The 22,286-nt window shown below is 48.9% G+C and overlaps 1 protein-coding gene across 3 annotated transcripts; it reads right to left on the reverse strand.

Moving 5' to 3' along the window:
• Nucleotides 1-6,738: 6,738 nt before the first annotated feature.
• Nucleotides 6,739-16,700, reverse strand: LOC311531104 (CMRF35-like molecule 1). Of its 3 annotated transcripts, none has more exons than XM_084648208.1 (6): nt 16,509-16,700; nt 15,224-15,577; nt 12,991-13,126; nt 10,804-10,919; nt 9,171-9,223; nt 6,739-8,467 (listed from the first exon to the last, which is right to left on the reverse strand). In XM_084648208.1, exons 1-6 carry the CDS (start codon nt 16,546-16,548, stop codon nt 8,312-8,314), a joined length of 855 nt encoding a protein of 284 aa, XP_084504334.1. In that variant the 5' UTR covers nt 16,549-16,700; the 3' UTR covers nt 6,739-8,311. The 3 variants fall into 3 exon arrangements, with proteins under 3 accessions (XP_084504334.1, XP_084504332.1, XP_084504333.1); XM_084648206.1 differs by having other exon boundaries at nt 12,991-13,150; nt 16,509-16,699; XM_084648207.1 differs by having other exon boundaries at nt 10,804-10,916; nt 12,991-13,150; nt 16,509-16,698.
• Between the last annotated feature and the right edge of the window lie 5,586 nt (nt 16,701-22,286).

The raw sequence follows: 22,286 nt of genomic DNA on the forward strand, positions 1-22,286 counted from the left end.
GAATTTACATTGGGGTGAATGGAGCATTGAGCCTAAGGTGTTTAGTCCCTAGTACATGCTTCTTACAATAGAAAGGTACATTCTGTGAGCCCAGTGGGCTTGTAATAGCAATAAGCCACAGTGGGGGCTATAGCTGTGAGTTACTGGCAGCTGATAGCATGAAACCACTTACACGCCCAACATGTGTGAAGCAGTAGCCTCCACACATCCATCGTGTTGTGGCTTGCTGTTCTCTTTTACACTTACTGTTCCCACAGAATCTAAGTAACCAAATTATTTCCTGTGTGAATCTAGGCTTCTCCATTCTGCAATTTCTCTTGCTGGAAATGAGCGGGGTGCTCTGAAGCAATTCAGTAAAGTTATGGGGAAATGTTCCCTGTTGAATGCTCCAGCATCTCTGACATGATGTGAGGTCCTGTGGGCTGCTGGGTTCAGAGCCCTGGGACATGGTTTGTTTACAAGCACAGACATCTGGCACACTTCCTAGTGACTGGAGAGCTGTCCTACGCATCGCCATGGTTTGGTGATCACGTTCTGTGTTGCCAAGGATCCAGCGTTGTGTATCCTGGTGGGTGGATGGTGCAAGTCTGGGAGCGCTCATTCAAAATGTGCTTTCTGTGAATATTCTGCAACATTTGCTAAAAGTCAATCTTTAATCAAAGATTCCTGGTAGTAAACTTGATCCCTGGAATATCTGCAGAAAGCAAATGCTAAAGGGACATGAACATAGAATCATAGAAGATTAGGGTTGGAAGAGATCTCAGGAGGTCATCTAGTCCAACCCCCTGCTCAAAGCAGGGCCAACCCCACTAAATCATCCCAGCCAGGGCTTTGTCAATCTCAAGCTGGGCCTTAAAAACCTCTAAGGATAGAGGTTCCACCACCTTCTTATGTAACCCATTCCATTGCTTCACCTATCTGAAGCAAAATAATTTAAAAGTTTGAATGAGTATCTGCAAAACATTGATTACATTATTTGCCCAGGTCTACATGTGACGCACTTTCCTAGGACAGAATTTAAGTTGGGACAGTAACAGGACATACTAGGATCTGCCTTACCAACTTGGTAGGTTGATGTTCTTGTCCCTCTGTATAGATTCTCCTGCAAGAGCTGGATGAGACAGAAAACAGATCAGAACAAAGTTACAGCAACAGGTAAGGAGGCAATTGCTGATTTAACAGCTACACAGATCTAAATGGCAGGATTCCTCTGTAACTTTAGATGCCAACCCAAACCCCATCTATTAATCTGGTCAGTGACAATTTTTTCCACTGCCGCCCAGACACAGCCCTTTGAACTAATCTTGTTCTTCTCCTTAGACTTGTTGCAGATGTAGCCTTCAGAACGGACCCTGATTTGGAATAGCAGCTAAATCCAACCACTTGGCACAACAGCCTAACTCAAAATGACCCTTGTCAGCAAAATAGCCCATAGGAAATGCACTGCCCAATTGCACAGGAGTGGTCCAGTGCACCACAGCTTACAGTTGCTGCGCTGGAATATTTGGGGAAATTACTGCAGAGTACTCTAGAGGATTTGCTTAGTAATGGCTGGTCCCATGGGACCGACTGACACTGAGATGATCCAACTGTATCCACACATAACTAATCCCAGGCTGATCAGAGCTGAGCTGGCTCACCAGAGCTCTCAAGCCACGCTCCTATGTACTGACACATTAAGTGTAGAGGAAGTGAAATCTTGAAGTGTAACAAATTCAGGGCCAGATTTTGGTGCCTTTACTCATATTGAGTAGCACCTTTCTCCATACGTAGGCCCTTTGACATCCATGATGAGCTACTTGTGGAGTAAGCTGCTACTCTGTGTGAGTAAGGGTACCTGAATCTGGCCCTCATGCAGGGATGTAGGCTGAACACCATCACAAGAGATATTTATAGTTGTGGACAATGTTGCACATGGTCACTCATGTATGCCAGGCATGCTCTTCTCTTTCTGCCTAGCTAATTTGGGTGTGTGATGGGGTGTACTCCCCACACTGACCCTGCAAGAGCTGAATTAGGACAAGTGGGGCCCCATCAGCCAGCTAGGCTGCAAATGGGGGAGATTTAGGCTGGCAGCAGCTAATTTGAGAGTAGATCACCTGTAGAGGCCTTGCCTGTCCCTCACAAAGCCAGAGAAGGGGCCTGCAGGGAAGTAATTGTCAGTCACTCCCTGGGTGGAGGGAGTTTGGGCTGGCAGACTCAGGAGAAGGTAGGAGAGAGCTCAGGGAAAGGCAGCAGGGGTCAGGAGGGAACAGACCTTGGCTTCTGATTAGAGGGTCCCTAAGATGGAACCTGGAGTAGAGGGTAGGCCCCACCACCAGTAGGTCCCCATGTCTCCCAGTGTCAGGTTCTTCATAGTCACAGGGAATGAGTGATGGGTGTGATTGTCTCTGTTGGAGACTCTGCCCTGCTTCACCTCGTCCGCCGACCCTGTGGTCTTGATTCTGATGCTGCTGGAACAGATCAGAAGTCCTGTCCTGCACCAGAATTTTGCACAATCCTCCTAGTCTCTCTCATACCATCACCGCACAGACACTGATCTGCCCAGGGGGCCTTGTGCTGCCCTGGGGCCCGTCACTGCCCAGCAGCCTGCCAGAGACCGTGAGAAACACAAGGAATCACTTCTTTCTAAACAAACGCTCAGTGCCCTGGGGAATGTTGTGGTGACAGCTGAGCCTTTGACATGTGTGACCAGAGGAGAAGAGCTTGGCGATGCTGAGAGATGGAGGGACCCAAATCCTTGCCCGTTGGGCAATAAAAACGCCGAGTACACAATCACTCCTCTCCTCCCCCACCGCCCACGCAGTCAAGGGCAAACATCCATTACTCTTCCCCTCCTCTCTGATTCCATGATGTGAAACTGGGTAAGTGGGATCCCTGTCCCTGTTTTTTCATACTGGTTGATGGCAGATCCATCATCGCTAGCTTAAGAGGAGAGAGACACTAGTGGAGTTCCCCCAACTCCTAATTACTGAGCCAGAGAGAAGTATCTGCTCTGCACTGAGAGAACGTCCCAGTCTCCTGGCAACTGGCGCTTAGAGCTACTGCGGAAAAAGGGGCCTGCAGGCTGCTGCCCTTTCTGGATGCCCCCAGACTCCTGCTGACAAAAATAGAGCATTGCAGGAAGACATCTGTGGGCAAACTCTTCATTGCCAAACAGAGACTTTAGGACCCTCCTGTTCTCCCGTGCTGGGTTAGGACGTTTTGGTGACTTACAAATGTGAAGGGCCAACCTGCAGTAAATTTATCAATAGGTATACTCTGGAAAAAACTCCTAGTGAATGAGCAGCTTTAGTTCCTGCATAAACTGTAAGGAGCGGTTCAGATGATACATGGCCCACCGGAGAAGCAGGTACAAAATCCAAGTCTCCAGGAGCAGTGCATTGGGGCTCCTGCAGGTTTATTGGAAGCCTCAAGGACCATTCCTGGAATTCCTCTTCCATTCTCAGCAGCCGCTCTCTGATAACACACACGTGCGTGTGCGACGGGCCCGAGGAGGAACAACGCTGGTGGTTTCTGCTGGTGCATACGCAGCTCATTGCTGCCTTACCTGGGAAAAACATCCAACCCAGAATTTGGAGAATTCTCATTGTTCTGCCTCTCGCTGGAGGGTGGCGGGACGTCAACTCCAGGTGAGTCTCTCTGCAGGAAAATCTTTATTTGTATTACTAGGAAGAACTGGGCCCCTTTTTCTTCAGTAGGACTTTTCAATGAAACTTTGTGGCTGCCTAACCACTTCCTTTGTTGTAAGGGTTCTCAGTGTCTCAGCTGCCTCACTTCTCTTGGGAAAGGCTGGGAGGGCAGTAACTCTGACTGAGGGCTTGTCTCGACTACAAAATTCAGTCAACTTGAGTTAAGTTGACATACAGCCACTGTAGTAATTGAAGCGATGGTTCATGTCCACACGTGCTCCTTCCATTGGTGCGAGCACATCGTCACCAGGAGCGCTTTCCACTGGCTGAAGTGGGGCATTGCGGGACACTGACAGCTGGAGCCCTGCAGCCCTGGGGCTGACAGTCTCAGTTGTAGGTACAGAGCTCACAGCTGCCTCCCCGGCTGTCAGGGCCAGAGCAGGGGCTCACAGCTATGAGCCTGGTGGACTGCTCAGGTTGTCAGCGCTGGGGGTGCGGGAAGGGCTTAAGCTGTAACCCCATTCAGAGCTGACAGCCAATGTAAGTAACGCAGTGTCTACACAGATATGGCATCACCCTAACTACATTGACATAAGCACTACGCCTCTTGTGGGGGAAAACATCCACTTGGCAGGAAATCAATCAGTGGGGATACAGCTCCTCCGTCTGATAAATGATTGGTACAAATGAGTGCTTTCATCCCCAAAGCCTTATTTTTACTGAGTCTACAGCACACACACAAAATAGCAATAGTTGCGAGCACCCCAGATATAGTTACCCAAAGTCTGAGGTGGTGTCCGGTAGCAGGTCTCCAGCGGCCAGCCTTCCTCCTAGCCATGGGGAAGATTTGCTAATCTTTTTATACTTTACTTAAGGCAAATAACTCAGAACATCACTAATAGGCTGACCATTTCTCTAGCAACAGTTTAAAAAAACACAACAAAAAAAATCCCTCATAATTTCTACTTATCCATAAAGCCGCTCTCAGCAAAAAACAAAACTTATAATCACAGACACCCAGAGCCAAGATCAGTTCTTCACACTCCCTTTCATTCCCATGACCCTGTCACTTTCTCACCCTCACAGACAAACACTGAAGCTGTGGGGCTATTTTGTCTGCTTTGGTTGTGCCCAGGTCAAACTATTCCTGACTACGTGGTGTCCTTGCTTCCAGCTTATAGTGGCTAAGTGTACAAGATGGCTGCGGGTTATGTTAACATCCTGTTTCGTAACAGGAAAAGTCCAATGAAAGATTTCAGTTTGTTCAGTAAAATTCAAAATGAAATTTTTTACTTTGAATGGACATTTCAAAGGAAAAGAGAAATTTTAATTTTGCTTTTGCTTAAAATGTCCTTTTAATTAGATTTTTTTTCAGAAAAAACAAACAAATGACACTTTTAGTTGAACAAACTGTTGATTTGAAAATGAAAATTCTTGTTTTGAATCAGTTTGAAGCTTCCTGTGGGAAATTTGGAGAAGTTCAAACAAAGTCTATGTTTGAAATTTTTCATGGGGAAAAATGTCTAGTCTGTGACCAGCACTGCTTTGCCCTACATCCACCTATCACATCCTGCCCATAGTTGAATTGTAAGCACTTTGGAGAAGGGACAGGCTCATATTTTGTATTTGTACAACTTTCAGTGCAACCGGGCCCTGATCTTGATTTGGGCTTCTGAGTACTGCTGTACTAGAAATAATTAGCAAAGAAAAACTATATTTAGTGGCAGGTAATATTGCATCAGGACACCTCCCCTCCTCCCCCTTTAGAGCAAGGAAATAAAAAGATGTCTTTTGCATTCCTTTCCACTTTCACATTGCCTAGAACACTCTCAATAATGCACGTCGACACTCCATAAGGCTTTCACTTCCAAGTCCAACAGGTACCAAAGACGTGACATGTACCAAACTTTATCAAACTTGCAGCCTAATGCAAAACCTTAACAGAGACCTTGTATGCTTTTTTTTTTAATCAGTTATATCAAGAGATCAGCATTGCTGACTGTCACATGATCCATTCACTTGAGAAGTTATTTTTAACACTGCTGAGGGGTTCTTAGTTTAAGAAACTAAATTTAATCCCTCATGGCATGCAAATTATCTATCTAGATACTTTTATTGACCTCTGTGATGGGGTGGACTAGCTTTGGAGACACCCTGCTGAAGACCTCCTAGCCCTGCTTTGCCCTGCCCCCTCCAAAAAGCAGAGAAGTCCTCCAGGTGGCCTAGAGTGGCTGCAGAGAAGCAGCCAATCAGAGGGTCTGCTGGAGCAACCAATCAGGGGATAGAAGGGCCATAAAAAAGGAAGCAGCAGCAGGAGAGCAGTGTGTTGCCTGGAGCTTGAAGATGTAGGTCTGGGTTGCTGGAAGAGCAGCAGGACTGTGGACAGGCTGAGCTCAGGGGACTGAGCCCAGAACTTAGCCAGACCAGGCGAGGGTACCGTGCTGGTTTGGTTGAAGACTGAGCCTAAGCGAGGGTTGCTGTAAGGACACCAACTATGGGTGCTGAGATGGGCCCCTGTTGGGCTGTTAAAGAAGGCAGTGTCCCTGGGGAGGAAGACTTGGTGCTTGGGCCCCCTACCAGGACTGTGAGAAAGAGAGACTGTATACCCCGGAAGGGGGGATGGTGTGTGTGACTCGGCTGGAGGGCTGAGTCGCTGATACAACCAGTGGCTGGGGGACACTTGTGAGAGGCGGGTGCCACCCTTGTGTAAGAACCCAAAGAAAAGCAGGGCTCACACCTAACTAAAAAGTGGGTGCCTGTGAGAAGAGGTAGGTGCTGCCCTGTGAAAAAACTGAGTAATTGCAGGCATGCATTGCCCAGAAGGGGGCGCTCGCAAGAGATGGGTGCTGACTCTGTTACAACCCCACTCCTTGTAGTAAGTGAGCGTTTCAGACGTTCATTAATTTACTCTCACAAAATCTTTGGGAAGTAGCAATACTTCTGTTTTGTAGACGAGGAACTGACACCCAGAGATAAGTGATTTTCCCATAGGCACAGAGGTAGTCTGTGGTGGACATGGGAATTGAATATAGATCTTATACACCTTAGCTCAGCACCTCCAACGCAAGCCAGATCTTTTTTTATTATGTTTTTTGTTTCCAGGAGCCTTTGTTTCCCACGCTTCACAGCAATGCATGAAATTCATGCCTGGCTCTAGATGTTTATTAACAAGTGCAGCAATGTTTAGTTGCTTTTCGACCCTCTCACCCTCACTGGGCTTTCTGTAGGAAGCCTGATTAACACTAGTCATGCAGTATAAATGATTGATGCCAGTGAGACATAATTTATTATAATCCATTGTTTCTGGATGGTCACAAATTCCCTTTGCAAGAAGAAAGAGGCTTAAATCTAGGGTAGTTCATGCTAGAAAAATAAATAAAACTTTCACGCCATCAATCCATACTGCAGGGTGAGGGAAAGACAGTGGTTAGAAGGCCCTCCTTGCATAACATATTGCATGCAAAAAAAGACATTAAAATAATATTAAGGTTGCAAAATCAAGCAATGAAAAGTTAGGGGATGCTGAAATTAAGGTGGTCTGTGCAATTGGAAGACGTTTTTACTAAGCATGTACAAACACGGATTTTTCAAAGGCTTATAAATTGGCCAAATTTGACTGGATTTTCACAGCAAAAGGTATGTCCCTGAGACACGGGCCATGGTCTGCCAGCTTTCAAGTCCTGGCTCCAAAGCGTGTGGACACTACAGCTTCTCAATGAAAAGAGAGAATTTTTATTAACATTGCAAGGCAGCATATTTATCCCTAGCCTTGTTCTCAGGACTATCTGAACTGTTTGGTTGAAGCTTAAAAAACAACAACAACAAACAAAAAAAAATAATTCTGAGGGAGACACCTTGCTAAGAAAATTTAAAATTCAAGTTTGGCAAAGTTATAAGCAACCAAAATGGGGTTTTATAATGGGAAGTGTTGGGGAGGCAACCTTAATAAGACCATCCCCCCAATAATGCATAGAGACAACTCCAAGGCCCAGGTTACTCCCCATGCACTTCTCCTCTCTGTAGATGATGATTGCCCTGTGTCCAACCAGTTCAAAATTCAGTTCCAGGGGTTTTAAGTTTCTGTATGAAAACAGGCTGGGATGTAGATGCTTGACCTGATTTGATTCCAGAGCTTGATAGATTTAATCACCAGGACACCTGTGAGCATGTAAATTATCTTTCCATCTATCTCTTGGATGCCTGGGTCCGCTTCCGGTTTAACTTGCTGTTAGAGGGGGTGACAGGGGGAACTACCCTCTCTCCTGATATGGAGGAAACTCCTCTTGCAGGCAGGTTTGCTTCATGGTCCCGCTAAGCTCCCTTTTTGCACCAGATGTATGATATTCAAACACAGATACAACGTTTCTCGCGTGTCCTGCTGACCAGATCCTGGGGAGTTTCATTGTCTGTAAGCCCAGCCACTGGCTCTTTGAACCCGCTCCTCACAAGATAACAGCAACTGTTTAGTTCCATCAGGCCACCTGTCCATCAGACAAACCAACAGACTCCAGGTCCAGGCTGAGTGTGTCCGTAAGTCCTCTGCCTACAACAGCTGGCGGAGTTTGTACAGGTCAGATTGGCTTCTAAACCCTGCTGCTTCACATGTTGCCAGGTAGGGATCAAGCAGCTTGGATAAGGACCATGCAGCCCCCCATCACCACTCGGCCTCCTATCCAGGGTTAGTGTTTGGGTGGCTTCTTCACAGCGCTGTACATGGTTTCCTCAGGGGGCTTGGCTGGGCGTGTTTTCTTGGGGCGCTGCTCCAGGTTGGCATAGATGGGCTGCTGGTCGGGGTTGGAAATCGTCACTGTGACATAAGAAACCTCTTCTGAACCCTGAAATAAAAACCTCATTGATCAGAGGGAAGAAGCTAGAATAGGAGCCCAAGTAGCTGTAGCTGAGCAGACCCTGGCTTCATGAATTTCAGCGGGTCCCTTTAACCAAGTGACTTGTCTGGGCTGTGTATTGAGGACTTATCTCTGAGATCCCTAAAGTGTCTATGGATGGGTGCATTACCCTTTTCAGCCAAAGCAGCCTGGGTGCACTCAGGGAGCCCTGCCCTGCAGCTGAGCTATATAAACAGGAAAAGGAAGCAAGGGGCAGAACAGGGAACTGAAACCCATCTGCACTTTGGCTATCTGAGGCCCTAGGTTGCTAGTCTGACTAAGGTTCATAAAGAGTAAAACAGATTTATTTGGGGTTTGGACCCCATTGGGAACTGGATGTCTGGGTGCTGGAGTCAGGAGCACTTCTTAAGCTGTTTTCAGTTAAGTCTGCAGCTTTTGGAGGATGTGGTTCAGACCTGGGTCCGTGTTTGCAGCAGGCTAGTGTGTCTGGCTCAACAAGACAGGGTGCTGAAGTCCCAAGCTGGCAGGGAAAACAGGCTCAGAGGTAGTCTCAGCATATCAGGTAGCAGCCCCAAGGGGGTCTCTGTGACCCAACCCGTCACACTCCCCTCCCCCGCAACTGTGATATTACACCTCCCTAGGACAGAATTTAAGAGGTGATGTTACCAGGACATATTATGATTTGCCTTACCAAATTTGACAGGTTGATTTTCTTGTCCCTCTGCACAGATGCTCCTGAAAGAGCTGGATGAGACAGAAAAGAGATTGAATTAGAGCCAAGTTACAGCAACAGGTAAGGGGGTAACTGCGGCTCTCACAGCTTTGCAGTTCTAAGTTGCAGGGCTGACCTGTAACTCTTTTTCAGGGGACACACACACTGAGCTCAGAAGACCAGAAATGTATCAAAACTGCAGTGCCCTAGTAAATCCAGCCATTGAGTCTAGGTTACCTCCCTGCTGCCCTGCCACTGATCCTAAAGGAAATGGGTCGATTCTCTAGGTGCTAACTGAGATCCGGCCAACTGCACCAGTCAGTGACCGCTTTCCATCACCTGCACAATACAGCCCTCTGAACCAAACTCCAGCTTCCCTTTAGACTCAGTGCGAACCTGGCCTACTGAACCAAACCAAACAGGGGCATGTCAGCATAAATCCATCCACTCAATACAACCAAAGTTGAAAAGATCCTTCAGTGCTAGCAAAAGCTCCCATGTGAAAATGGTCTCTTCTACAGGAATGGTCCAAAAAGCCACAGCTTACAACAGCTGCGCTCCATTGTCTGAGGCAATCAGCGTAGACTGCTGTAATGTTTTTAGTATCAGCTGATGCTGTGGAACTGACTGACCCTGAAATGATCCATCGCTATCCACACACCGCCAGATCCTGGACTGATCAGAGCTCACCTGAGCTCTCAAGCCATGTAGTGACACAGTGAGTGAAAAGGAAGGAGACCTTGGTGTTTAGGGTCAGACTCTGATACCCTTACTTAGGGTAGCACCTTTACTCCACAGATAGTCCCACTGATTTCAGTGATGGAGTAAGCAGCTACATAGCATGAGGGGTGTGTATGTGTGTGTATGCAGTTTAGAGCTGGGCAAATAACGGATAGAGGGGAGCTGGCAACTTCAAAACATTGAAATCACTTTTTTCCCCCCCAGGGTAAATGAAACATTTTGTTTAGATAAAATTGAAATGTTTCTCTTCAGTTGTGACCATTTTCAACATTTGATTGGTTTTTACATAATTTTTGAAACAAGAATTTGTTTCAAATTGAAAAACCCAAATATTTACTTTTGACATTTTAATATGAAATAGATCAGGTTTTTTTGGATGTGTAGGATTGTTTTTTTTCCCCCCTGAAACAATTCGACAGGACTTGGCAAAACGTTTTGGTGTTGCTGAGTCTGTATTTTTCACTGAAAAATAATTTTGGTGGTAAAACTTTGCCCAGCTCCAACAGAGGTGTAGAACAAACACCATAACCAGAGTTATTTGCAGTTTTGGACAATGTTGCACACGGGTCTCTCATGCATTTCAGACATGCTCTGTTGAGCTCAGCAGGGTGCAATAAGCACAGAAGTCACTTGATGGCAGGGGTGCTGGAACAATGCGTATCGTGGGTGCTGAGAGCCACTGAACCGAACTGTAAACCCTGTATATGATGGAAACCACTTCAAGCCAGGGGGTGCAGCAGTGCCCCTATTTCCAGCCCCTGTGCTTTGTGGAGTTCTGGACTTTCCCATTTGGGGAAGAGGGAGGGAAGGAGAGAAGCAGCAAGGATCAGAAACATGACTCATTTGAGGACACGTGCAGGATTTCACTTACCTTTTTTCCTCTTCTTGGACAGTCTTACCAACATCACAGCAGCGAGCAGAAACAAAATGAGAACCAGCAGGACGCATGGTACCAGGATGTAGACGATGTCTGAGTCTTGGGACCTGCTGGAAAAAGAGAGAATGTCTGTTTTCACACTTTCTCCTTCAACTGCTAATTCAGCCAGGAGCAACTGTTTGTTGTGCACCAGGCCCACAGGGTCCAGCAGATTAATATCCTAGTCCAGGCTAAATCTAACTCAGGTCACCTCTAAAATGGCACCTGTATCAAATACAAATGTGAGTAGCCAGCAAGATCGTGCAGTCAGTAGGAAGAGTCTGATGTAGCAGGCATGGTCTGTGCCTTGTGCATGTGGGGGAGCGAGACACGGGCCAGGGCTTGGTGCATTGGAGGAGATAAATGTCACTTATTTTAAACCTGCTCTAGCTGTAACAGCACCTTTATTCGTAGATAATATTACCCCCCCCCCCCTTGTTGTCTGCCCAGGTCACAGAAACTTTTGAGGGTGAAACTTTGTCTGGATTCCCTTAGGTGGGTTGGTCACACCCAGCCAACCCTCCTGCGCAGCTGTCACAGATGTGTAGCTGATGCTGGGTGGGGCAAGTTTAAGGATGTCCACAGATGCGTTAATCTGGTGATTTCCATGCCCCCCCCCGCCCCCGGCTCATTTATTATGCATAGGATTTTATCTGGACACTGTCTCACACTGCATGAGAATATGCATAGCCAGCTACTTAACTAACTTCATTTGTCCCTTTTTTTAGTCTTGTCTTTGAGATGAGCAGAAATGACCAACACCCTCTCTAGTATAGCTGATAAATATGTGCTTTAAAACTAACTTGTGGTGACTTTTTTGTTAATTCTTTGATATTTTCAGCTCCAGTCCTACAAATATTTTAAGCAAATACTTAACGTTCTAAACATGCTTAAAGTTAAGCAAGCACGTGGAAGGGTTTGCAGGATAAGGGCCTTAGACATTTTGGTTTCCTTTTAGATTTTTTCCTGGTGCCCGGGATTCTGTAGTTTTAATCCACTTTTAATTTTAGCGGATAGAAATCTTATTTTGTTGAAAGGAACAGTGTCAGCTCAAATTTGGCCCCAAATTTAGATGTTGTCAAAAAGTTTACAAAAACCTTAGACCAACAGAGATGTTTCATGCCTTGTTTTAAATTCCAGTGTAAATAAGTAAGGATGCCACTTGCAGCGCTGGCATCTGGCAACCCAAACCTGGCAGGATTATGCTAGTCAGTACATGGGCTGGAGTGGAACTAATTAGACGCAAAAGTGAAACTGACCAGTCGGCTTTCATTCTGGAAGATGCACAGAGCTCAAAAAGTGAACAAAATATATGGGGAAAAGATCATTCGATTTTAAAATTTCTTATTTTGAAATATTTTGGCTCTAGATCTTGCAGCTTGTCTACAGTTGGAGCTTGTTCAGTGCTGACTCGGCTGCACCCTTTGCGGACTCTCCTTGTCAGGAATAGATGGTATAGACCAGGATGTAGATGTCCGTGGGACTAGTCATGTGACTCAGATGGCTCATGTGCCTAGTGCTTGCAGGGGCAGACTCTCAGATCTGGTGCGGGAAGTGAGAGAAACTAGCTGTCAGGAGGGAAATGAATGAGGAAGGGGGACGGTTACAGCAGTATGACCACATGGCTTTCTCAGCAGGCATGGGCTTAGTGGTTTAATGGGGGAGGGTTGTAATCAGACGTGACCTGATAGAGCTAAGAACGTGCATAATTTTAAGCACAGGAGCAAGGAATCAGTGCGACGTCAGGGGGTATATACCCCCTTGTCTTCCTTCACAGTTCACTATTGCGTTTTATATACCCCCTGACGTTGCACTGATTCCAGTGAGGCTGGCAGCCCATAGGGTATGTTTACTCTGCAGCTGGGAGGGATCCTTCCGGCCCGCACAGACCCCCTGGTGTAGTGGGAGCTCACCCTAGTGTGCTAAAAGTAGCTGTTGCCTAGACTTTGTGGTTTGGGCTGTCATCTCGCCTAGGGCTAGGTGTGAGCGTGAGAGCCCAGGCTCCAAATCCACACAGCTATTTTCAGCACATTATCGCAAGCCCCACTATCGCAAGTCTGGGTACCCAGGCTGGGAGCTCGCACCCAGCTGCAGTGTGGACGCACCCATAAAAGCGACCCTGGCTGGAGCATTGATACTCACCCTGAGGCAGTGGTGTCATGGTTAGTGGATATCCCTGGACAGAAGGTGGATATCCCTTTCTCAGCATTTGTCCCGAGGGAAGTAGATATTGAGGGAGAAGAAGCAGTTGGTTGCTCTGTCGCTGATGATGATGTTTCTGTTGAGGGTGGGGAAGAATTAGCTGTGGATAAAAACAGACTCAGTAAATCAGATTCCATGGGACGAAATGCCATTTTCTCAATGGCACTAAAGATTCTTGTTCCTAAAAAAGAGGTTTAGGTTTCAAGAGACACAGGGGAGGGATTCTCCACTCTGCTGAGGCCCCCACAGGCTGCTCCGATGGGGTGGAGGAGCCATGAAAGCCCTGCAGTCACCAGGGCAGAACGGCCCCAGCATAAGAACTGCATCAGGCTGCAACAAGTGGCCCTATGCTGCCTCCCACCACTGAAAACATTGGCATGGGGAATGCCAGGCTGGAGGGGGGGGGCATGTCTCTCTCTGTCACTTGGGGCCATAGAAACTCCCTGCTGCTGGGGGATGCAGAGTAGTCCATGGGAGCCCATGGGGACAGGTTGTGGGAAATTACAGCAGCCGCTCCTCTACCTAGTTCACGTGACAGCTCAGAACTGGAAAGCTGCCAGGGCAACTTAAAGCCATCTTTGCCCCCCTCCCCCTGGGGTGTGCCACCCACAGGCTGAGCACAGAACTTTAGCCACAAATTCTTCACTTCTGGCCAGACCATGCTTTGCTGGGCTAACACTACAGCAACAGAGTACACCCACCCTCGCTGTTCGCTTTGCCCCTCTCTCTCTGGCTGGTACCCCACAGCCGCGGCTGCAAGATGAAAGAAGCCGGGGAACAGGGCTTCAGCCGGCGAAAGCTGCCGGAATCGACAGCTTTTTAGCAACTGTGTAAACTGTCTCTGGTTTTCGCGCATGCCCTTTATCTGGTTTAAGTGCAGTGAGGAGTCTCTGCGTCCAGATGCTGAATCAGGGCAGAGTCCTTCTGCCTGGAAGAGACCCTGGTTACTGATTTCCCTGCCACAGTAGGTAAACAATGCCACCTTGCTACGCTCATTTCCGGGCGCACTGTCTGCACTGAGGGGGTGCAACCTGAGAGTATCAAAGATCACAAGTCAATCCATGAAGGTTTCATGTCTGGAATTGGATTCCACTAATGGGAATTCTTTATGACGGTGAGATTTGTGTATTTGGGTTGGGGTGAGGGGGCGAGGAACTAAAGGGCAGGGCCAATATTTATATTTCCCCTTAACCAGTGGGGTAGAGCATAAAGCTGGGGGGCTGGTCCCCACAAAACACCAGCCCTCTTCTAAGAACAGCCATAGGCGTCAGATCAATGGTCCATCTAGCCCAGTATCTGGTCTTCTGACAGTGACCAATGTCTGGTGCTTCAGAGGGAATGAACAGAACAGGTCATCACCAAGTGATCCATCCGCTGTCACCCATTCCCAGCTTCTGGCAAGTAGAGGCTAGGGACATCCAGAGCATGGGGTTGTATCCATGCCCATCCTGGCTAATAGCCATTGATGGACCTGTTCTCCATGAACTTATCTAATATTTTTTTAACCCTGTTATAGTGTTGACCTTCACCACATCATGTGTCGAGGAGTTCCACAGGTTGACACTGCTAGTCTTTTATTCACTTGGAACTTCCCCATTCCTGTCAGCCACAGTGATACCCAGACCCCACTGCAGCCAGCTCCTGTCCTCTCCCAGTTCAGGAGGAGACCCACAGGGCACTAACAGCCCCACCCTCGGGAACCAAAGCAGCCTCACCGTCAAGGCCCTCCGACCCTTAAAGCCCAGCGAGTAACTGGGAGGTCAGTGAGCAAACACGAGTCAGCAGGGTCCAGACGAGGGCTGGACACACACAAACTAGGATGAGAAGGGCCCAGGGTGAAAGCAGAGCCCCTTCCCCCGTGGGACACGACCCAGGGCAGGAAGAAACTGCCCTGCCATGTTATTTACAGGTGCTGCTGGCTGGCCTCGGTGAGGGGCGCTCACCGTGTTCCCTGGGGCCAGCGCTGGGCGGGGCCCTAGGAACCTGGCACGGAGCTAAAATCGACTCTCCAGGGCAGCGCCTTGACGGACACCCCGCTGTCCCCCCACCCCCGCCTCGTGCTGCGGCCCCGCAGAGCCCAAAGGCTTTGTGTGTCCGGAGCGCCGGACCCCGGCCTGCCTGGCTGCGGGCCCCGCGCTCCCGCCTCACCTTGAAGAGCGGCGCCGGGATTTACCTGGGGAGACGGTGAGTTCCACAGCGACCCTGGGGTCAGGCCCAGACTTCCCCACCCCGCAGTGGTACGTGCCGGCGTCTGCCCAGGTCAGGTTCTCCACGGTCACGGTGAAGGCGAGCTCGGTGTGATTGTCCCGGATGGAGACTCTGCCCTGCCTCACCTCGGCCTCCGACCCGTTGGTCTCCACGATGTGATGCCCCCTGGAACAGCGCCAACTTCCTCCTTCCCAAACTCCTGCTTCCTGGCACCAGAACTTCGGATCATCCTCAGAGCCGCTCTGGTACTGGCACCGCACAGCCACCGCCCCGCCCGGGGGCCCGTGCACGGCCCCGGGGCCCGTCACCGCCCAGCACCCTGCGAGAGACAGAGACGAGAGCTGGGGCGTCGTTTCCGTCGGAAGAAACACAAAATGCCCCCAGCGCCCCGGGGAATGTTGCGAGCCCCTGACCCGTGTGACCCGAGCCTGGCCACGCTGGGAGAGGCAGGGCCGCACCCCATGGCCTGCCGGGCTGTAGCCCCCCCCAACAAGGACTCCACCCTCAGCCCCCCCAGAAAGGGGCCGGTTTCCTTTAACACCCCGCTCCGCTCAGAGTCCACGAGGGGAAACTGGGTCTGCGCGATCCCCGGTCCCCTTCCTTTGTACTGGTTCCGTCATCCCTAACCCCGGGGGAGAGACACCCACCCCGGGGGAGTTTCCCCTCCCCTAATCCCTGAGCCGGGGGCAGGGAGACGTATCTGCCCTGCCAGGAAGCGCAGAGGGCGGCTGGCGCTCAGAAAACGTGTTGGCCGCCCCTCCTAGGGGCTGCTGTAAGTCTGGACACCCCGTAGCCCCCCCGACAGAACATCACGGGAAAAATGTGGGAGCAAGTGTAACCTTACACAGACTTCGTGGGCACAGAGAGAGAGACTGGGACAGTCCCGTTGTCCCCTTCTGGGCTCGGGAGTTTTTGGTAACTTACACATGTAAAGCACCAACCTGCGGTAGCTTTGCCAGCAGGGGATCTCCGCTAAAAAAGCTCCTATTGATCGGGCAGCGGCACAAACCGCGAGGAGCCGTTGAAATGACACACGCCCCGACCGAGAGGCAGGTACTTTGGCAAAGGCACAAAATCCCCGTCTCTGGGAGCGGCGCACTGCGGCTCCTACAGGCCCAGGGACCGTTCCTGGAATCCCTCCTCAGCAGCCGCTCCCCGACCCCACACACACGTGTGGGTGCGCGACGGGCCCCAGGAGCAACAACGCCGGCTGTTCCTGCGGGTGCATACGCAGCTCACTGCTGCCTTACCTGGGAAAAGCATCCAACCCAGAATGGGGAATAGCCTCATTGCTCTGCCTCTCCCCGCAGCCTGGTGGGACGTCGATTCCAGGTGAGTCTCTTTCCAGGAAAATCCTTCCTTTGTATTCCTAGGCAGTACCGGGTCCGGATTTCTCCTGTAGGCGTTTGCAATGAAACAGACTCTCTAACTAGTTCTTTCACTGCAAGGGTTCCTCTTATCTACGCTATCTCACTTCCCTCGGGAAGGACTAAGGGGGAAGTGGCTGGTTTGATTGCTGTGGTCGCTGGGTTCCTGTTTTTGTCTGGTGATACTTGCATCATGACCGATTACAGCAGGGCCTGGCGGAAAATGGCAGCTGCAGTCGGAAGGAGTTCCTGAAATGTGTGTGGATCTCCACCATCAAACCCTTCATTTTAAACATGCCAATATTCCCAGCCTTCTCTTATTTGGCAGATCCTGGGCAGCCTATAAACCAACTCCCTGCTGCCCAGTGACCCAGCCTAACCTTACAGAAAATGGACCCCCTCAGCAATAACAGCCACAGAAAATGGACCTACCCAGTGGTACCACTTGCCACTTAACGTTTTAACTTTGTTCTTAGATCTGGTTGAAAGGTTTAGTGTGGAAAGCTTTCCTGCTGCTGAACAATGTGTAACTGAAATGGAAAGCTTTGTGGGAAAATTCCAGTGAAAGGTGTGTGCCTTCCTGCAGGCAAATTTGAGATGATTTTTTATTTTATTTTTTGAATCAACATTTCAAAATGAAATGAAAATGTTAGTTTTGTTTTGGCGTGGATTGCTTGCGTCAGGCTTTTTTTGGGGGAAACTGAAGTGAAACAATACTTTAAGTCAAATAAAAAAGACGATTCAAAGTGAAAATTCTTGTTTTTAATAAGTTCAAAACTTCTGAGAAAACCTGAAAATTTTCAGCTGAAATTTTGAACAAAGATTTTTTTTTTTTTAATTTCTCATAGGCAAAAATGTCTGTTTTCTCCAAAGCTCCACTTTGTCCTACCCCCAACTGTCGTGTCTCTTGTCCCTATTTAGATTGGAAACAGTTCACAGCAGGGGCAGTCTCTTATTTGGTATTTGTATAGCTCCCAGCACAAGTGGGCCCTGATCTCTACTGAGCCCTCTTGGTATGGCAGAGCTAGACACAATTAGCAAGAACAGTGGCAGCCAAGGTTACACCCCAACACATGCCTCCATCCAAAACTGTTAACACATGGAAATAAAAAGCTAAGAGGAAAGACTTTGGCATTCCTGTCCACGTTTGTATTGCCTGTAGAGCTGGGAGTTACGCATTTCAGCCCTTCAGACTTCCACTTCCATTTCTAAACAACCAAAAGCAATATGTACCCAATGTCGTCAAACTTGCACCCTAATGCAAAACCTTACCAGTGACCTCATATGCGTTTATATCAAGAGCTCAGCTCCTCTGACTGTCACATGGCCCATGCACTTGGCAAGTTCCTTTTGCCTTAACACAGCTAGGTGCTTGTTAAAGTTTTGTGGTTGGAGATAGTGACTGGGGGCTTGTCTACACTTGAAAGGCTACAACGGCACCAATGCAGCTGTACCCCTGTAGCGCTTCAGTGTAGACACGACCTATCACCGACGGGAGGGGTTCTCCTGTCGAGGTAGTTATGACTAGAAAGTTACAAAATACTCTGTAGGCAAATGCCCCCTCTGCATAAGTGATCTTTGGGCAATTAGCATTTGAGGAGCAACAATGTGGCCAAAGGACAGAGCCCAGAGTGTCATAGATTTCTTGCAAAATGGGTACATGTTTCATCAGGCCAGGAACAAATCCAATTATGCTCAAAGTTCATGTTCTGGATTTTAGATTTTGCCACTTCAATGAGAATTTTTTAAACTAAAGGTTTAAAACTCTTGTGAAACGGAAAACATCTGACAGCTCTTTAACTACAGAGCTGCGGTTTCTCTCTTGTCCTGCTGACCAGATCCTGGGGAGTTTCATTGTCTGTAAGCCCAGCCACTGGCTCTTTGAACTCCCTCCTCACAAGATAACAGCAACTGTTTAGTTCCATCAGGCCACCTGTCCATCAGACAAACCAACAGACTCCAGGTCCAGGCTGAGTGTGTCCGTAAGTCCTCTGCCTACAACAGCTGGCGGAGTTTGTACAGGTCAGATTGGCTTCTAAACCCTGCTGCTTCACATGTTGCCAGGTAGGGATCAAGCAGCTTGGATAAGGACCATGCAGCCCCCCATCACCACTCGGCCTCCTATCCAGGGTTAGTGTTTGGGTGGCTTCTTCACAGCGCTGTACAGGGTTTCCTCAGGGGGCTTGGCTGGGCGTGTTTTCTTGGGGTGCTGCTCCAGGTTGGCATAGATGGGCTGCTGGTCGGGGGTGGAAATCGTCACTGTGACATAAGAAACTTCTTCTGAACCCTGAAATAAAAACCTCATTGATCAGAGGGAAGAAGCTAGAATAGGAGCCCAAGTAGCTGCGGCTGAGCAGACCCTGGCTTCATGAACTTCAGCAGGTCCCTTTAACCAAGTGACTTGTCTGGGCTGTGTATTGAGGACTTATCTCTGAGATCCCTAAAGTGTCTATGGATGGGTGCATTACCCTTTTCAGCCAAAGCAGCCTGGGTGCACTCAGGAAGCCCTGCCCTGCAGCTGAGCTATATAAACAGGAAAAGGAAGCAAGGGGCAGAACAGGGAACTGAAACCCAACTGCACTTTGGCTATCCCAGGCACTAGGTCACTAGTCCAGGGGTCAGCAACCTTTGAGAAGTGGCGTGCCAAGTCTTCATTAATTTAAGGTTTCACGTGCCAGTAATAAATTTTACGTTTACAGGGGCCCCCGACAGAATCCCAGACTGGCAGCGGGCTGAGCGGGGCTGGTGGCCGGGACCCCGGCTGGCAGGTTCCAGCAGATGGAACCTGAGACTGGCAGCGGGCTGAGCGGGACCGGTGGCCGGTGGCGTGCTGCCGGTCTGGGGTTCCGTCTGCTGCCCACGCTGCCGGTCTGGGGTCCTGGCCACTGGCCCTGCTGGCGGCTGGGAACATGGCTGGCAGGGGCCGGCGGACAGAACCCCAGGCTGGCTGAGCGGGGCCGGTGGCTGGGACACTGGCTGGCAGCAGAGTGCCACTAAAAATCAGCTTGCATGCCACAGGTTGCCGCCCCCCTGCGCTAGGCTGATCTGGGCCCTAGGTGTTTTGTTCTCAGTCAGGGCTCTGAGGTCAGGGCCTTGTGAATTGAGCTCTGTGGCTCCTCTCCTGAGCTGGTGTCTAGGGAAAAGGCCAGCTTCCCTCCTAGAACACTGAGGAAACTAGAAACCCGCCTGGCTGGGGTTAGTTGGGGGGCTTCTCAAAGGGGACGTGTTTGTCTGGTCGCTTGGCGTTGGCCTGCACAGCATGCAAAAGAATTGTTCATGTTTCTGCTATTGGTCCCTGTCCTGAGAAAGTGAAGGGAGGTGCAGGAGGCTCTGTGGTGTGTGGAGTGGCTCTAGTAGAGAGCAGGGGGAAGAGACTTTCTTCTAGAAAAACTGACTCGGTCACCCAGATCCCAACACCAGATTGCTTCCTATGCTGTGGGTCTACCCTGCAACTCTCACTCATGCAGGTAGCCCCATTGAAGTGCCTGGGACTATTTGTCTGACTTTGGGCTGCAGTCTTGAGTCCAGTTTTAAACAAGTCAAGTTTAACTTAAGTCTGCAGAGCTGGCAGGGAGGGGAGTTCTCTGCCTTGTTAAGTGTTTCCAGCTGAGCCCTGAGTGGGTGATCTTGACTTAGCTGCAGCCCTGAGCTCCTCATGACAGCTGTTGCAGTTTCGTCCTACCTGACAGTGGGGCTGGATTTCCGCATAATTGCAGTCAGAGTTAGGAAGGGTCTCAACATTGCTGTAAAATCCTGTTTGGTCAGTGGCTGCAGGAGAATCTATAACCGCATACTCTGGGCTGCCGCCTGCCGCATTGTTCCCAATTGCCTGAAACAAAGATGAGCTGAGTTCAGCTCAAGGAGATACACAAAGGGCTCCGTATCTTAGTCAAATTGACAATGTAGCTATTGGGAAGGCAGCTGGGGTGGAAATAAGCACCTCTTGTCATGGGATCTCCTCACCTGCTGAGGATGATTAAAAGCTGCAAGTGACCCAGAGCAAGAGATTTTAAAGGCAATGAATTTGCTTATATCCTAGTGTAATAAAGACACTTTCATAGATTCATAGATATTAAGGTCGGAAGGGACCATTATGATCATCTAGTCTGACCTCCTGCACAATGCAGGCCACAGAATCTCACCCACCCACTATCAGTTCCACTCTTCCTCACCACTTATTTCAATATTTCCAGTTCTGCAGTTACAGGCACAAGAGATGGACTCTCAGGTCTTCCAGACAAGACAACAAACAACAATGAAGAAATGGAGTTACAGCCTGGGAACATGGACATGGGAACTAAGGGGTCAGCCGGTCCTGGGTCTAAAGATGTTGACTTTTCAATGAGGCATGTGCATAGATTTGTACACACCTAACATAAACAAATACGGCTCTGCCATAGGAACTGGGTATTTTTATCCATTCACTCGTCACCGCAGTCTGACTGGGTTGGAGGGAAGGTGCGGCGCGTTAATGATGTCATAGCCATGCACAATTTCCAGCAGGGTGGTCCTAGAATCTCATCATGCTCAGAAAAAATAAAAATCCCTCCCCCTGCTGGGGCTGATTGATGTGCAAAACTACATGTATGATGTTGCACCTGACTTACACTTGCCAGGCTATTCGTGCCTCTACAAATAATCTCTGGCGTGATTTGTGTGCACAGTTTGTGTAAGTGCTCATGCAAATGGGGCATGAAGATGTGCACAGCCTAAGGGTCTGGGGTTTGCGGAAATCCAGCCCAGGATGATTAATATGTGGATAGAAATGGTACTGGTGGAAGACAAAAATCTCCAGGGGAGCCGTAACAGGGAGGAGTGAAATTGACATAAGAGTCACACCAGCAACTCTACACCACCCAGGATTTCCTGTGTGCTGGGGTGACTTTCTGAAGGCCAGATATGCTGACTTTGGGGCCGCTTTGCTCTGGTAGAGGGGTGCAGCACTGTTCGAATGCAGGAGAGAATCTGGCCTGTCCATTTGTAGTGGAGTCACTCTGGATTTACACTGGTGTGAGTGGAGAATAGGTGTTTGTAGCTCCTGTTGCTTTATTTCCCATGAACTACTTATTCTAGTGGAAAGATACATGAACTTCATTCTAATTGTAATAAGTCACAATGGAGAACAGATCAATGAGCTACTGGTAAATGAAAGCATGAAACCAATGACACGCGCACAGTACATGGCAAAAGTCCAGTTGTGGCTCATTGTTCTATTTTAGTTTTCCTGTTGCCAGTTTCCCTGTGTGAATTCAGAGATTCCTCATTTCTGCAGTTTCTCTTTTTTGGAAATGAGAGCATAGGTCACTCTGATGCAATTCAGTAAAATCTGAGTCAGTCTATTGAGAATGGTCCCCCTTGAAGGCTCGCTCTCTGGGCCCTCTCACAGAACGTGAGGTCCTGTGGGCTGATGTGTGCAGAGCCCCATGTACATGGGCTTCTTAGCTACCTGAGTACTGACTTAGACATCACAATGGTTTGATGATTAGCTTTTGTTCTGGCAAGGAGAAACACAGTCCATGTCCTGGTAGCTGCATGACAAAATTTATATTTTCCAGTCTGGATCTGCTCACTGCCTTCAATGAAGTGGATCTGAAAAATTTCTGCCTCTGAATTGAGCAGAATCTTTTGCTGTCTCTACCTTAGGACAGTGGTGGGCAATCT

This window comes from Lepidochelys olivacea, assembly GCF_965140295.1.
Source record: "Lepidochelys olivacea isolate rLepOli2 genome assembly, chromosome: 14".
Classification (NCBI taxonomy): domain Eukaryota; kingdom Metazoa; phylum Chordata; order Testudines; family Cheloniidae; genus Lepidochelys; species Lepidochelys olivacea.

Coding starts and splice junctions, on each gene's coding strand:
- LOC311531104 (XM_084648206.1), bottom strand. CDS start 16,548: ATGAGGCTATTCCCCATTCTGGGTTGGATGCTTTTCCCAG. Junction 13,151..15,223: donor GGAACTCACCGTCTCCCCAG/GTAAATCCCGGC, acceptor TTTTATCCACAG/CTAATTCTTCCCCACCCTCA. Junction 10,920..12,990: donor CATGACACCACTGCCTCAGG/GTGAGTATCAAT, acceptor CTCTTTTTCCAG/CAGGTCCCAAGACTCAGACA.